At 39.4% G+C, this 16,433-nt stretch overlaps 1 protein-coding gene across 1 annotated transcript in view; it reads right to left on the bottom strand.

Annotated features, from left to right (window-relative positions):
* Positions 1–870: 870 nt before the first annotated feature.
* Positions 871–16,433, bottom strand: part of APOB (apolipoprotein B) — a 109,521-nt gene continuing 93,958 nt past the window's right edge. Inside the window, exons 33-39 of the mRNA XM_068124702.2 lie at positions 10,494–10,714; positions 10,013–10,137; positions 9,659–9,840; positions 7,224–7,375; positions 2,724–2,948; positions 2,120–2,342; positions 871–1,375 (exon numbers count right to left, since the gene is read on the bottom strand). Of these exons, the coding sequence (XP_067980803.2) occupies positions 1,209–1,375; positions 2,120–2,342; positions 2,724–2,948; positions 7,224–7,375; positions 9,659–9,840; positions 10,013–10,137; positions 10,494–10,714 (1,295 nt within the window). The 3' untranslated portion in view covers positions 871–1,208. The remainder of the gene's footprint in view (positions 1,376–2,119; positions 2,343–2,723; positions 2,949–7,223; positions 7,376–9,658; positions 9,841–10,012; positions 10,138–10,493; positions 10,715–16,433) is intronic.

Raw genomic sequence — 16,433 nt, forward strand, 5'->3', positions numbered from 1 at the left:
TTTGTTTGTGAAGTAAATATTAGCTCTTTCACGAGCCTCGATTCAGCATACAAAAACAAACAAAAAAAAATGTTTCATCAAAATTGTATGTGTAGGTCCTGAGAAAAAAGCAAATACCTATTTTTAGGGGCAAGCTCCCCCCCCCCCCCCCCCCATAGACCACCTTAAAACCCGATTTTTTAAATGCCAGGAATAAACTTTGGTACAACACAGGTAATTAAGGTTGTGGTTAAGTTTCATCAGAATTGCATGTGTAGTTTCTGAGAAGAAAGCAAACACCGATTTGGGGGGGACAACCCCCCGCCCCTATAGACCCCAATAGGGGCAGATATTTTTAATGCCGTGAACAAACTTTGGTCCATCACGGGTGATGAAGGTTGTGGTGAAGTTTCATCGAAATAGTGTGGGTAGTTTCAGAGGAAAAAGCAAGTTCCTATTTTTGGGGGTCAAAACCTGGATCCATTTTGACCCCCGGTAAACCCCCTTAGATCCCGATTTTTTAAAATGCCGTGTACAAACTTTAGTGACAACACAACAAATATCATTTTTGCCAAATTTGGTCACAATCCCATCAGTGCTTTCGGAGAAGAAGTTTCAAGGGTTTACGGATGGACGGACGGACGGACGACGCGACATCGCATAAGCTCCCCTGAACTTCGTTCCAGGTGAACTAAAAGTCATTGGCTTACCTCTTAGGTCAGTCATATGCCATTCTGTGGATCATCGAAAGATGGCTAAATCAATGGGGCTTCCGGGTAATGAAACGAACAAGCAAACTACAAGCCCAACAACAAACAACAACCATTTCAGACGTGGTCGTGAAGGAAAACCAATGAAACGACAATGTAACATTATCAATGAAACACAATCTCTGGGTTATAGTTTATTCATGACTTTCCAATAAAAGAACATTAAATGCATAATTACAACTGTGAATGAAGTTTCTGCATGTTCTGGCATAAACAATAATAGTAAACTTATAATAACCAATGACATGGAGTAAACTTGTAGTTGCGATGAAACTGTGGAAAAGCATTAATCTGCGGTGAGTTGGTCATGCTGGAGTAAAGTTATCTGGTGGCGCACATAAAAGATGTATTCACAATATCTTCTCGGGTAAGCAACATTAGCTGGGTGTTCATACTTGATAAGAGCGCATAGAAAAGTAGAGATGGATAATTCAGGTTGTATTATGAAGAAGATATAGTTTACGGTCTGCTAGAAGCGACCGAACACGAAGCTCGAGTGGTTTCACCGTAGTGACGATTACACTCGCACTCCCTGTCCTGCTGTTGTGTGTTGTCTCGCAGAGAGTTGAAGGCTTCAACAAGAGTGTCTTGAGAATCGTACAGCGAGTTTATTTTGAATACCGCACCTGTGGTAAACGGCAAAGAAGTGGCTAAAGTGAGGCACGTTTAGCTTACCAAGTCACAAGAGACAAAAAGGATTCACGTTGTAGTTGTATCACATATACTGACTATCTGTTGTTTCATCTTAACGTATGAACCTAAGAATCGCTGAATCAATGAAATATACCATCAGGATTCATCACCAAGTCCATATAGCCTGGCATACAGGTGGAGCCACCTGTAGAGGCCATTTTCCCCCTTTGGCCTTTTTCGGGCACCTTGGTCCCCTTTTTGAAGAAATGTTTTACGGCCGGATGCCCTTCCTGCTGCCAACCCTGTTGGTCGCCTCTTGCGACACACACGGAATTACCAGTGAACTGGTACTCAATTTGCCGACCTCGGAGGGATGACAGGCTGAGTCAACCCCCCTGGCATTAATTCAGCGATCAACCGGGATTTGAACGCAGGATACTAGGAATCCCAAGCCGGCACCCTAACCGCTAAGCCGACACCAGGCTTCCTGGCATAAAGATAGCAAATATTGAAACACATTATTCAAATTCTAAAAAATATTATTGTAAAATGACCCGAATAATCGTATGGTTTCATTATTGTCAGTTATTAACTTGATACGTTAGGTAAAAGATTTACTAACGCCTCCTCATATAACAATATAATCGGAGTATATGAAGTCTAGGTTCATCATCGGTGATTATACAAACTTGTGCTGTAGAATGAAGGGTAAGTGTCTGAGTAACCCTTACTCTTACCATTTGTTTGATTGACAACTCCGATAAGGTTTCCTCTGGGGAGGTGCAGTTTCTCAGCGTTGCGGCCTGGCACCATTGGTATAAGCCTTCCATCGCTAGTTAGACCCACAAATTTACCATTTTTCACCTCTTCTGGGAAGTATTTTTTGGCGGTGATGAGGCTGAACTGAGGACCTTCATGATTGAAGAACCAATTAACAAACCCCAGCAGTTTGTCAGAGGCCTAAAAGAAAGGGCGATAAAACAGGACTCAATTTTGCATTGGTTTTCCGCATTGCTTTCGGACTCTCCTTGAAAACGACAAGGACAACTTTTATCGTCAACAAAATCATCCTCCAAGTATTTTTATTTGTTGATCACAACAAATGAAAAAGAAAAAAAAACGGAACGATTTTACATCTTTGCAAGTTTCATCATGAGGACCATCTATCAGCATCTTGGGTATGTCAACAAGTTTGATGTAAAGTTTACTTTCAAAAGATGGTTTTCTTTCCAATTCCTATTAAATTTGTTTTGATATGTTGAAAAGCAAGTCTTTTCTCATCATAATCAGGTGCTATTTTACACTCTTTTCTTTTAGACACTTTTCGGTTTCTCCACGTACCTCAATGCCATCCGCAAACAGAATAACCATGCGGCTGGCGTCGGGCCTGAAGTCGTATTGCATCAGTCGATTAACCACGTCCATTGGGAAAACACTCGTTTGTCCATCAAAATCAAGATTCGAAAGAACACTCCCCACTTCCTGGGCACTGCCCCAAAGTTTTCCATCCATCGTTCTCGTTTGGGCGAGGGTGTTCTCGTATGTGATGAGGCCATAGCGTAACCTCTGAAAATACATTTTACATTTGATGAGTCCAAGGAAGAAACTGTATACTTTAGGTTTAGAGGCTGGCATACAATGAAGAAAAATAATCATTTCCTTAGACTTTGATCATTGACATCTTAGAACAGTAAAAACAGCATAACAACAGTTTAATCATACCAAAATACGCCTTTTCGTGTCTGTCTGTCTGATGAATTTTTGACCCCAATACATTCGGTACTAGTTACTTATCCAATCTCAACCAAATTTGACAGGATGACGAAGTGTTACATAATGAAGGTTGTAGCGCATTCATTTTCCCCCCTCCCAAAGGGGGTTTTCTCCCCCGAGCGGGTTTTCTCCTACCATTGCCGTCAATGGGGTTGCATATTGAGGTGTATATCCATGTTAAGTTCGCTTTATCGTGGCGTTTTCCATTTAAACTAACGAATAACAAAACGAATAACAAAACTAACGATAATAGCATAATATTAATATTATTACAAAACAATATTATTACCAACAATATCCCACCTAGCCAAGGGGTTTTCCCTCCTTTAACAAACATAGAGTCAACGTTTATAAATGGATTATCATGGCGTTTCCATGGGAGCAATGGCCCAATGGCCCAACGGCCGAACGGCCTCAACCAGAGGTAAAAATATTATAAACCACACACACGTATGATTAGCTTTTTAAACAGTCGCTAATGATGTTTATAACACTAAACAAAGGAATTTGGAGGAATCCCGACATCTGTGAGGTAAGTATTACTTGCAGAACTGAGCGAAGATCTACTGTGCTCTATATACCCCACAAGGGTTGGGTTAAAAACATAACCCTTCCTGGCGCTAACATGGGGTTTTTCGTGGCGGCCTTTTGAAACTCGCTCCTGCTGTTTTATACGAAACTGAAAGGGAGAAGATCGGGTTGTGCTCATTTACCAAGCTGCTAGCTAGCGCTTGCCAAGCCCATCGTTCCTTAACGGTTTTGAATGGAGTGCTTGGTCGAATGCTTAAACCACTCGGCGATCTCTCCACAAGAAACTTGGGACCATAGATCGACTGTAATCTATATACCCCCAAAGATGAATGACCCTTCCTGCCGCTCCCATAGTGTGTGGGTGTACTAGTGATCCAAATACGAAGAATATTTCAAAACTTATACTAAGTTGTGTGTTCATTGAAGGCTACTTCAATATAAAAAGCATCCAATTCTGTCCCCGGTAAGGTTGCTAGAATTTTTCAAACACCATATAATTACAATGTGACTAGAAAGGATGGTGCACAGGTAGCACACTTACCTTCGAGCTGTCTCGTCTAGATTTTATTCCCAACCTGGCTGTAAACTATCCGATTGAAGCTTTGCAGACTTGGCATTGCAGCACAACGTGTGTCGTCCCACGGATGGATGTTAAGCCGAACATCCTGTCTGCTAGCATTAGCTGATGGACGTTAAAAAAAAAATCCCACAGCGTCTTTTGTGAAGAGTCGCTACAGCCGGTACCATGAACAAATTACAAAATTCCTGCCTCAAATCAGCTCCAGTCAAACACCAAGCCTGACCAGCCGGTTTCTGAAAGATCCGGGTCAAACTTTCCCCTTGGCGGACCGCACAAAGAAAGTGGGATTAATAGGGGCTGTGAAAGAAGTAGAGTCATTCTTAAACAAGATCTTATGGGAGAGGGTAGGTGTATCAGAACATCTTTGGCCAATTAACGCTGAAGCAGAAAAGTAAAGTACAATAGTTCCAAAGGGTCCAAAAGGAGTAGGCAGATAAATTCAGTTAAAATTGTTAGAAGGAATCTATGATTGGAAAATAAATAAGGAAAAAGACAATCAATAATGTTAGACGAACTTTTTATATCAGGCCATAGAACCGGTAAATGTAAGGGTAAAATTGACCTTCCTATTTATGCGAGATTTGTTGGAACGCAAGTTATAGGAACTTCCTTTAAGACAAGGAAACAGCCTGTAATCTCCTTTCACAGTGGTTTAGCAAAATGGCGAATGTGAAAAACCCTATAATTGCTCGGTTACTTTATAATCAGCAGACAGAAAATAGCCATATAACCAGAGGACTAACCTAATGTCAATTTTCAATATTATTTGCCATTTCAACTAAATTGACATTCATCTGAGTGTTTTTAACCATCATGGCAATCACCTCGAAAGGCTAAGTAATGAAACAAGGGCTTAACCTACTCAGCCGTTGGAATGCTTAGGTGAGATAACCTCAGTCCTGAATATATGTTCAGTATCTTGAACGTCCGCACAAGAGGGCTCTCTCTCTGGCTGATGGTGTTGCGAGTAATTGAAATGAAAAATGTTTAGTATACTGAACAAGTATCAATCAGTATAAAGGGCTCATCCATCATTATCCATTAGTAAAAAGCTCGTCAAAATGACGGGTTGGAACAGTTTATTCGATGGTGCAGCCTCATGAGCATGCCAAGGTCTGAAGCCTCGGCCTGGTGTCAGGTGCGCTTATATCTTTTTATTTATTAGACATCATACTGATGTAAATGAATACTCATTTTACTCTGGGAGTGTTGCACATCATGTGCAGGGAATTTCAACTCCCTGCACCTTGTATTTATTGTTATTTAAAAAAAAAAAACGCTTCTGTACACCTCCCTTGAGGCTCGGTTTGTAAGCCACCGTCTACATTTCCAATAGAAGAGACATAATGACTCTCTTATGGAAAATGTTTTTTGAGTTTGTTTTATCCTCGGAAATAGACCGTAGTGAACATACATTAAAAGATTGGCCTTTAAAACCTACCCTTATGAAGGGGGACAGACAGCTGTACAAACACACAAATTGACGTGTTTTAAGTGGTAGATGGCATTCAGAGTCTGACAAGAAGGTGCACTACATTTTGAACTGTCTTGCCTCAGTTTGATTTTTTTTTTTTTTTTTTTTTTTTTTTGTATACTGAATCGAGGCTCGTGAAAGAGCTGACATTTACTTCACAAACAAATCAACCAGACAAACAAAATATATAAAAAGAGGGAGCAGAAGACAAGAGAAGGGAGAGCACACAAACACTTGAGTGTTCCGGATGTTTGTGCGGTACTCTGGGTACCAACGACACCATAACAATGGCGCCGCTTTTCTCATCAGCAAGGAATTTCCTCCTCCCGATGGATGCCAACCGATGGGGGTTGTCTGTACTCTATCATTTTTATCAATTTAAATAACGGTTTAAAGATGTTTAAAGGCGTCTAAATAAATGAATTCCTGGGTTTACTGCCATTTCCCGAGTGTCTATTACATCACCTGATTTGACACGTTGCATTAGTTTTGCGTGCCTGTCGTTTGTGTCCTTTATGAAGTCCTTAAAAACAGTAAGGGTCCTGTTTGGAATGTTTTTCAATTTGTCTAACTGCCAGTCAGGCAGACAGAGTAAAAACATCATCTCACTCCTTTCTGCGCATGTGCAGTCGGCATGAATTCAGGCCAGAATACAATAAAATGAAAAATAAAATGAAAGACAGAATATGAATTTTAAACAACGTGTTTTTCTATTCATATTCTGGTTCGTGTTCACAAAATAACATTCAATTAAATCAAGTTGTTCCATGACCATAAACTGATAAGACAGACGGACGGACATGAACCAATAATTGCTTAACCCTGCTTTTTGCTTTGCATGCGTGGGGTAACAAATCAATCGGGTGGTTCTCGTATTTCATGTGAACGGCCTTCTTCGCATACGAGGGGGAAACCAACACACAACATACACCAAGCGTGACTCATCGTGCAAAGATTGAATACAAAGAAAAGAATAATGCACTTGTACTACATCGATATGTGAGTGACTTCTATATTTTTTCAACAAGTGCTTGTTTTTTTTTTTTCGTTTTTAATTTTCTTTTATTTAAACTAAATTTTAAAACCAAATTTTTAAAACAAGTACCACCAAACCGAAGGTGGACAGAGGTTATGTTTTCACACCTGTCTGTCTGCTTGTCTGTGAGCAGGATATCTCAAAAGGTTATAGAGGGATTCGGCTGAAACTTGGTGGACAGGTTGGTTGTGTGACGAAGACGAAATGATTCAATTTTGATGAACATCCGAATCCAGATCCGGATACGAGAATTTTTTAAAGTCATTCTTTACCATTGAGAGATAGAGCGAAAAACAATATCTCAAGAAGTTACAAACAGATTCAGATGAAACTTGGTGAATGATCTGGGTATCGGTGACAAGAACAAGCTGCTTCATTTCTGGTTAAGACGCAGCTTTATGAGTATTATCCTTACTCAGAAGCTACCCTGGAATCATTTCCTCCTACCTCAATAGTTGCTTTGTTGTTGAATTTCTTTAGGAAGGAATCGATGATTGGACCATCGTTGTGATAACTCATAGAGACAATGAGCACAGTATCTGTTTTGTCTGACGCCATCTCTCTCCATTTCTCATTTACCTTTCTTCCATTGCAGTGCACTGCAAAAAACAACAGCACAGGACGGACATGTAGATCTTAGAGCTATTTACGCAACTCAAACATTTCAACACAAAACATATTTATGAGGTGTGTGTGTGTGTGTGACAGAGAGAGGGAGAGAGATATAGAGGGAAAATATACTTATTACATACGAAAATATGGTTGCTGGTCAATCCATTGAGAAATTTATTGTAAAGAGCATGAACACACACACGCACGCACGCACACACACACACACACACACACACACACACACACACACACACACACACTGCTAGCAGAAGTGCCTATGAAAGAAACAAGCACCTGGGCAGCTGGTATCTACTGATTGGCAGCTAGGAAAGCGGTAATAAAATTGGCCCTCGGTTTAGTTTCACTGGCGCCCCCTGGCGGTACATCTGCACTAAGCATCATCAATTTACAACAGCTCGCCAAATTGGGAGACAACATCCACATACACATATTTCTGGATATTCTATCGTCAACACTGTTGAGATTCCCTTCTCCCTCACAAATTGATTGAACTGCCACTTTGTCAGGCTTTTGTTTTTTGTTTTTTTTTAAAACGTTTCGCTTGAGGAAGTCAATTGGCCCATAATACCATCAAAACCCGAATGACCAAAAAGACCCAAAATATCTTAAAGACCCAGAGGACCTAAAAGACCCAAAATACCCCAAAGATCCAAAATACACTGAAGACCTAAAACACCCTGACCATCAAAAAGACTCTGAAGACCCTTAAAGACCAAAAGTATCCAGAAGACCCAAATGACCACAAAGACCCAGACAACCCAAAATACCTTGAAGACCCCAAAAGGCCCAAAAGACCCATAAGACCCTGAAGACCCAAAAGACCCTGAAGACACAAAAGACCCCAAATCCTGAAGACCCTCCAAGACCTTTAAATCCACTTTTACCTTTAAGATCATTTCAATACTTTAGACACCTTTAGATCCCTTCATCTCTCATAGAGACAAGGGGGAGGGGAGAGAATAACGAGAAGGGGAGGGGGGATGGGGGGAAGGAGAGGTGCGGTAGGGAAAGGGAAGGGGAGGGGGGAGGTGAGGGGGGAGGGAGGGGAAGAGGAGGGGAGGGGAGGGGAGAGGGGAGGGGGGGAGAAGGAGAGAGGAAGGGGAGGGCAGGGGATGGAGGGGGGCAGGGGTTGGAGGGGGGGGAGGGGGAGGGAGGAGGGGAAGGGGCAGGGAGGGGGGAAGGTTAAGTGTGTTGCCGATCAGGAAGAAGAAGAAGCTGTACTACCAACTTCGTACACTTCCGGAATTGTTTGATTTATTTGTATTCAAATGTCTGGTGATTGTTTTATATTTATTTATGCGAATGTGTACTTGTATATAACTGTCATTAATTTTAAAATGCTTGGGCACTATCGAGCGATTTTTTTTAACTCCAAAAAAACGAACTATTTTTTTTCTATTTTTTTTTTTTAGCCTAAAACACTCCCAGGCACTCACTGATGAACCTCTGAAAGTTTGATGAAGATCCGTTCAGCCATCTCTGAATAAAACGCGGACACACACAGACAACTCGCGTTTATATAGTATATATATATAAATCGGGATTTATATTTAATTCAAAAATTGATCCAGACGTCTACTCTCTTTCAAACATTCAAGCCGACAGAGGTAGTTATTTATCACAGCATCTGTATAATTTTCACCCTTTTACTCAACTCCGTTTCGCTGTTATTTGGTAGCAAAAAGTCAACTGAGCTTATATATATATATATATATATATATATATATATATATATATATATATATATATATATCTGTGCAGTGTCTGTCTTGTGTTGTCTTGTCACTGAACTACTCCCTCAAACTTTTATGAAATCGTACCAAACTTCTGGTATACACCTATCTCTCCTGTGTGTATGTCCTAAGGGTCTTTGTTTTTATTTTTTTTGAAAATGGGAAAAAAAAAAAATTCAACTTTAATCTATAACTTCATTTGTTTATAAGATGTAACATCACGCACATTACAAATGCATTTGTGCAAAATAAATGTTTGTATTATGATTGGCTGAAACCATGACAAAACAGCAACTCAGGTACATTTTATCAACCGCGAATAGAATAGCGAAACCGCTAATAGCAAGGAACGACTGTACTGAAATACAGTATATACTTATATTGGGGAAAAAATCCTGTGTTTTGTCAATTATTGTGCGTATACAGGTTGAAGACGTTTTGGAACGCCACACATATTTCTCGTTGCACATAATGTTTAACATACGTATATCGATCCCACATCTTTGTAAGACTTACAGCAATCGTCGACGCCGTAAAAATGAATTTGTTTCTCTCTGCACAAAGTTACATAGGCATAAGAAAATGCGCAATAATCATTGCTCTTCTGGCATAATCTCAGGAACTCTGTTGGGTTGATGACATCAAAGCAGGATTTATATGGGGAGGTCTGGTTTGTGATGTCAAGCAAGTCTTTGCACCTGGTGGGTAATGAAATGGGAAGAAGGAGGTATGAATAAATCAGTGCGAAAAAGTCTGAATGACAAGGACACAACAAAGATTAGGTTTATTATGGAGGTTATACCTACTGTAGTTTTATTGTAAGTAGCTATAGAATGATCGAATGTTATTTGATTATCCCAGTCTGCTCACCTCGGTGAAGAAAGTGAACGGTGAGAAGATTGTGCAACACTTGAGGCAGCACATTCATCCAGTCCCGTCAGTTCCCATGCTCCGAAGAACTGTCCAATGTCTTTTGCATTATCTCCAACAGATGTCTGTCGGGGTTTTCATTCCATTTGTAATGACCTCAGAGTTTCACTTCATGTCACATTGTTAAACTCCTCTCATGGCGATCAGTTAATCAAAGTAAAACTTTTTTCAGTAACAATTTCCCCCATATACAGTCAATAAATATTAACTTTAACATAAGCTCTTCGGATGTCAACACATCGGCATCATTCATGTTTCAACGAATTCATTCCTGAAAATACCTTTTCAATTGTTTCTTACAATACCTTTAAGATCCTTTAAGATCCTTTAAGATCCTTTCAGGCCATGCATAGAGATAGAACAGAGAATAAGTGTAATTATGAGTCAAAACACGAAACATGCTTGCTTTTCCGAGTCATACCTTCATATCATCAACAGGGTCATTGTTGTTGACCCCTAACAATCCACGTGATCGTCCATGATAGAAACCATTGAGGCGAAACACAAATGACTTGTGTTTGGTGTTAACTACAACTTCGAGCCCGGTAGAGGTTTCAACATAAACATGAGAATCATGCTGCAGTATCTTCATCCCGTGCATGTTGACAGTGTACGGTAGCTGAACCTGACGTTCTCCTGCAGCTGCGTCACAGTAATTCAATAATCAATAAATACATCTCTGCTTTTAATTACCTCCGCCATCGAAGGTGGAGGGAGGTTATGCTTTCACCACTTTCTGTTGTCTGTTTGTGAACAGGATATCTCAAAAAGTTTTGGACGGATTCCGACAAAATTGAGTAGATGTTGGGTGTGCGACAAGGACGAATTGATTCGATCTTAGTGAAGATTCAGATTCGCATCTGGATCTGAGAATTTTTAACTGATTCTTCATCATTGAGAGATAGGGCTAAACCGATATATAGCACAATATCTCAATAGGTTTTGGACGGATTCCGACAAAATTTAGTCGATGTTGGGTGTGCGACAAGGACGAATTGATTCCATTTTAGTGAAGATTCAGATTCGCATCTGGATCTGAGAATTTTTAACTGATTCTTCATCATTGAGAGATAGGGCTAAACCGATATATAGCACAATATCTCAATAGGTTTTGGACGGATTCCGACAAAATTTAGTAGATGTTGGGTGTGCGACAAGGACGAATTGATTCCATTTTAGTGAAGATTCAGATTCGCATCTGGATCTGAGAATTTTTAACTGATTCTTCATCATTGAGAGATAGGGCTAAACCGATATATAGCACAATATCTCAATAGGTTTTGGACGGATTCCGACAAAATTTAGTAGATGTTGGGTGTGTGACAAGGACGAGTTGATTCCATTTTAGTGAAGATTCAGATTCGCATCTGGATCTGAGAATTTTTAACTGATTCTTCATCATTGAGAGATAGGGCTAAACCGATATATAGCACAATATCTCAATAGGTTTTGGACGGATTCCGAGAAAATTTAGTGGAGACGTTGGTTGCGCGACAAGGACGAGTTGATTCGATTTTAGAGAAGATTCAGATTCGCATCTGGATCTGAGAATTTTTAACTGATTCTTCATCATTGAGAGATATGGCTAAACCGATATATAGCACAATATCTCAATAGGTTTTGGACGGATTCCGAGAAAATTTAGTAGATGTTGGGTGTGTGACAAGGACGAGTTGATTGCATTTTAGTGAAGATTCAGATTCGCATCTGGATCTGAGAATTTTTAACTGATTCTTCATCATTGAGAGATAGGGCTAAACCGATATATAGCACAATATCTCAATAGGTTTTGGACGGATTCCGACCAAATTTAGTGGAGATGTTGGGTGTGCGACAAGGTCGAATTGATTCGATTTTAGTGAAGATTCAGATTCGCATCTGGATCTGAGAATTTTTAACTGATTCTTCATCATTGAGAAACAGGGCTAAACCGATATATAGCACAATATCTCAATAGGTTCTGGACGGATTCCGAGAAAATTTAGTGGAGATGTTGGGTGTGCGACAAGGACGAATTGATTCGATTTTAGTGAAGATTCAGATTCGCATCTGGATCTGAGAATTTTTAACTGATTCTTCATCATTGAGAGACAGGGCTAAACCGATATATAGCACAATATCTCAATAGGTTTTGGACGGATTCCGAGAAAATTTAGTGGAGATGTTGGGTGTGCGACAAGGACGAATTGATTCGATTTTAGTGAAGATTCAGATTCGGATCTGGATCTGAGAATTTTAAACTGATTCTTCATCATTGAGAGATAGGGCTAAACCGATATATAGCACAATATCTCAATAGGTTTTGGACGGATTCCGACAAAATTTGGTGGAGATGTTGGGTGTGCGACAAGGACGAATTGATTCGATTTTAGTGAAGATTCAGATTCGCATCTGGATCTGAGAATTTTAAACTGATTCTTCATCATTGAGAGACAGGGCTAAACCGATATATAGCACAATATCTCAATAGGTTTTGGACGGATTCCGACAAAATTTAGTGGAGATGTTGGGTGTGCGACAAGGACGAATTGATTCGATTTTAGTGAAGATTCAGATTCGCATCTGGATCTGAGAATTTTAAACTGATTCTTCATCATTGAGAGACAGGGCTAAACCGATATATAGCACAATATCTCAATAGGTTTTGGACGGATTCCGACAAAATTTAGTGGAGACGTTGGGTGTGTGACAAGGACGAATTGATTCGATTTTAGTGAAGATTCAGATTCGCATCTGGATCTGAGAATTTTAAACTGATTCTTCATCATTGAGAGATATGGCTAAACCGATATATAGCACAATATCTCAATAGGTTTTGGACGGATTCCGACAAAATTTAGTAGATGTTGGGTGTGCGACAAGGACGAATTGATTCCATTTTAGTGAAGATTCAGATTCGCATCTGGATCTGAGAATTTTTAACTGATTCTTCATCATTGAGAGACAGGGCTAAACCGATATATAGCACAATATCTCAATAGGTTTTGGACGGATTCCGAGAAAATTTAGTGGAGATGTTGGGTGTGCGACAAGGACGAATCGATTCGATTTTAGTGAAGATTCAGATTCGCATCTGGATCTGAGAATTTTTAACTGATTCTTCATCATTGAGAGACAGGGCTAAACCGATATATAGCACAATATCTCAATAGGTTTTGGACGGATTCCGACAAAATTTAGTGGAGATGTTGGGTGTGCGACAAGGACGAATTGATTCAATTTTAGTGAAGATTCAGATTCGGATCTGGATCTGAGAATTTTAAACTGATTCTTCATCATTGAGAGATAGGGCTAAACCGATATATAGCACAATATCTCAATAGGTTTTGGACGGATTCCGACAAAATTTAGTGGAGATGTTGGGTGTGCGACAAGGACGAATTGATTCGATTTTAGTGAAGATTCAGATTCGCATCTGGATCTGAGAATTTTAAACTGATTCTTCATCATTGAGAGACAGGGCTAAACCGATATATAGCACAATATCTCAATAGGTTTTGGACGGATTCCGACAAAATTTAGTGGAGACGTTGGGTGTGTGACAAGGACGAATTGATTCGATTTTAGTGAAGATTCAGATTCGCATCTGGATCTGAGAATTTTAAACTGATTCTTCATCATTGAGAGATATGGCTAAACCGATATATAGCACAATATCTCAATAGGTTTTGGACGGATTCCGACAAAATTTAGTAGATGTTGGGTGTGCGACAAGGACGAATTGATTCCATTTTAGTGAAGATTCAGATTCGCATCTGGATCTGAGAATTTTTAACTGATTCTTCATCATTGAGAGATAGGGCTAAACCGATATATAGCACAATATCTCAATAGGTTTTGGACGGATTCCGACAAAATTTAGTAGATGTTGGGTGTGTGACAAGGACCTGTTGATTCCATTTTAGTGAAGATTCAGATTCGCATATGGATCTGAGAATTTTTAACTGATTCTTCATCATTGAGAGATATGGCTAAACCGATATATAGCACAATATCTCAATAGGTTTTGGACGGATTCCGACAAAATTTAGTGGAGATGTTGGGTGTGCGACAAGGACGAGTTAATTCGATTTTAGTGAAGATTCAGATTCGCATCTGGATCTGAGAATTTTTAACTGATTCTTCATCATTGAGAGATAGGGCTAAACCGATATATAGCACAATATCTCAATAGGTTTTGGACGGATTCTGACAAAATTTAGTAGATGTTGGGTGTGCGACAAGGACGAATTGATTCCATTTTAGTGAAGATTCAGATTCGCATCTGGATCTGAGAATTTTTAACTGATTCTTCATCATTGAGAGATAGGGCTAAACCGATATATAGCACAATATCTCAATAGGTTTTGGACGGATTCCGACAAAATTTAGTAGATGTTGGGTGTGTGACAAGGACGAATTGATTCCATTTTAGTGAAGATTCAGATTCGCATCTGGATCTGAGAATTTTTAACTGATTCTTCATCATTGAGAGATAAGGCTAAACCGATATATAGCACAATATCTCAATAGGTTTTGGACGGATTCCGACAAAATTTAGTGGAGATGTTGGGTGTGCGACAAGGACGAATTGATTCCATTTTAGTGAAGATTCAGATTCGCATCTGGATCTGAGAATTTTTAACTGATTCTTCATCATTGAGAGATAGGGCTAAACCGATATATAGCACAATATCTCAATAGGTTTTGGACGGATTCCGACAAAATTTAGTGGAGAGGTTGGTTGTGCGACAAGGACGAATTGGTTCGATTTTAGTGAAGATTCAGATTCGCATCTGGATCTGAGAATTTTTAACTGATTCTTCATCATTGAGAGATAGGGCTAAACCGATATATAGCACAATATCTCAATAGATTTTGGACGGATTCCGACAAAATTTAGTGGAGATGTTGGGTGTGCGACAAGGACGAATTGATTCGATTTTAGTGAAGATTCAGATTCGCATCTGGATCTGAGAATTTTTAACTGATTCTTCATCATTGAGAGATAGGGCTAAACCGATATATAGCACAATATCTCAATAGGTTTTGGACGGATTCCGACAAAATTTAGTAGATGTTGGGTGTGCGACAAGGACGAGTTGATTCCATTTTAGTGAAGATTCAGATTCGCATCTGGATCTGAGAATTTTTAACTGATTCTTCATCATTGAGAGATATGGCTAAACCGATATATAGCACAATATCTCAATAGGTTTTGGACGGATTCCGACAAAATTTTGTGGAGATGTTGGGTGTGCGACAAGGACGAGTTGATTCCATTTTAGTGAAGATTCAGATTCGCATCTGGATCTGAGAATTTTTAACTGATTCTTCATCATTGAGAGATAGGGCTAAACCGATATATAGCATAATATCTCAATAGGTTTTGGACGGATTCCGATAAAATTTAGTGGAGATGTTGGGTGTGTGACAAGGACGAATTGATTCGATTTTAGTGAAGATTCAGATTCGCATCTGGATCTGAGAATTTTTAACTGATTCTTCATCATTGAGAGATAGGGCTAAACCGATATATAGCACAATATCTCAATAGGTTTTGGACGGATTCCGACAAAATTTAGTGGAGATGTTGGGTGTGCGACAAGGACGAGTTGATTCCATTTTAGTGAAGATTCAGATTCGCATCTGGATCTGAGAATTTTAAACTGATTCTTCATCATTGAGAGATATGGCTAAACCGATATATAGCACAATATCTCAATAGGTTTTGGACGGATTCCGACAAAATTTAGTGGAGATGTTGGGTGTGTGACAAGGACGAATTGATTCGATTTTAGTGAAGATTCAGATTCGCATCTGGATCTGAGAATTTTTAACTGATTCTTCATCATTGAGAGATATGGCTAAACCGATATATAGCACAATATCTCAATAGGTTTTGGACGGATTCCGACAAAATTTAGTGGAGATGTTGGGTGTGCGACAAGGACGAGTTGATTCCATTTTAGTGAAGATTCAGATTCGCATCTGGATCTGAGAATTTTTAACTGATTCTTCATCATTGAGAGATAGGGCTAAACCGATATATAGCATAATATCTCAATAGGTTTTGGACGGATTCCGACAAAATTTAGTAGATGTTGGGTGTGTGACAAGGACGAATTGATTCCATTTTAGTGAAGATTCAGATTCGCATCTGGATCTGAGAATTTTTAACTGATTCTTCATCATTGAGAGATAGGGCTAAACCGATATATAGCACAATATCTCAATAGGTTTTGGACGGATTCCGACAAAATTTAGTGGAGATGTTGGGTGTGCGACAAGGACGAGTTGATTCCATTTTAGTGAAGATTCAGATTCGAATCTGGATCTGAGAATTTTTAACTGATTCTTCATCATTGAGAGATAGGGCTAA

Source organism: Myxine glutinosa, chromosome 8 (genome assembly GCF_964187855.1).
Source record: "Myxine glutinosa chromosome 8, kmMyxGlut1.1, whole genome shotgun sequence".
Classification (NCBI taxonomy): Eukaryota; Metazoa; Chordata; class Myxini; order Myxiniformes; family Myxinidae; genus Myxine; species Myxine glutinosa.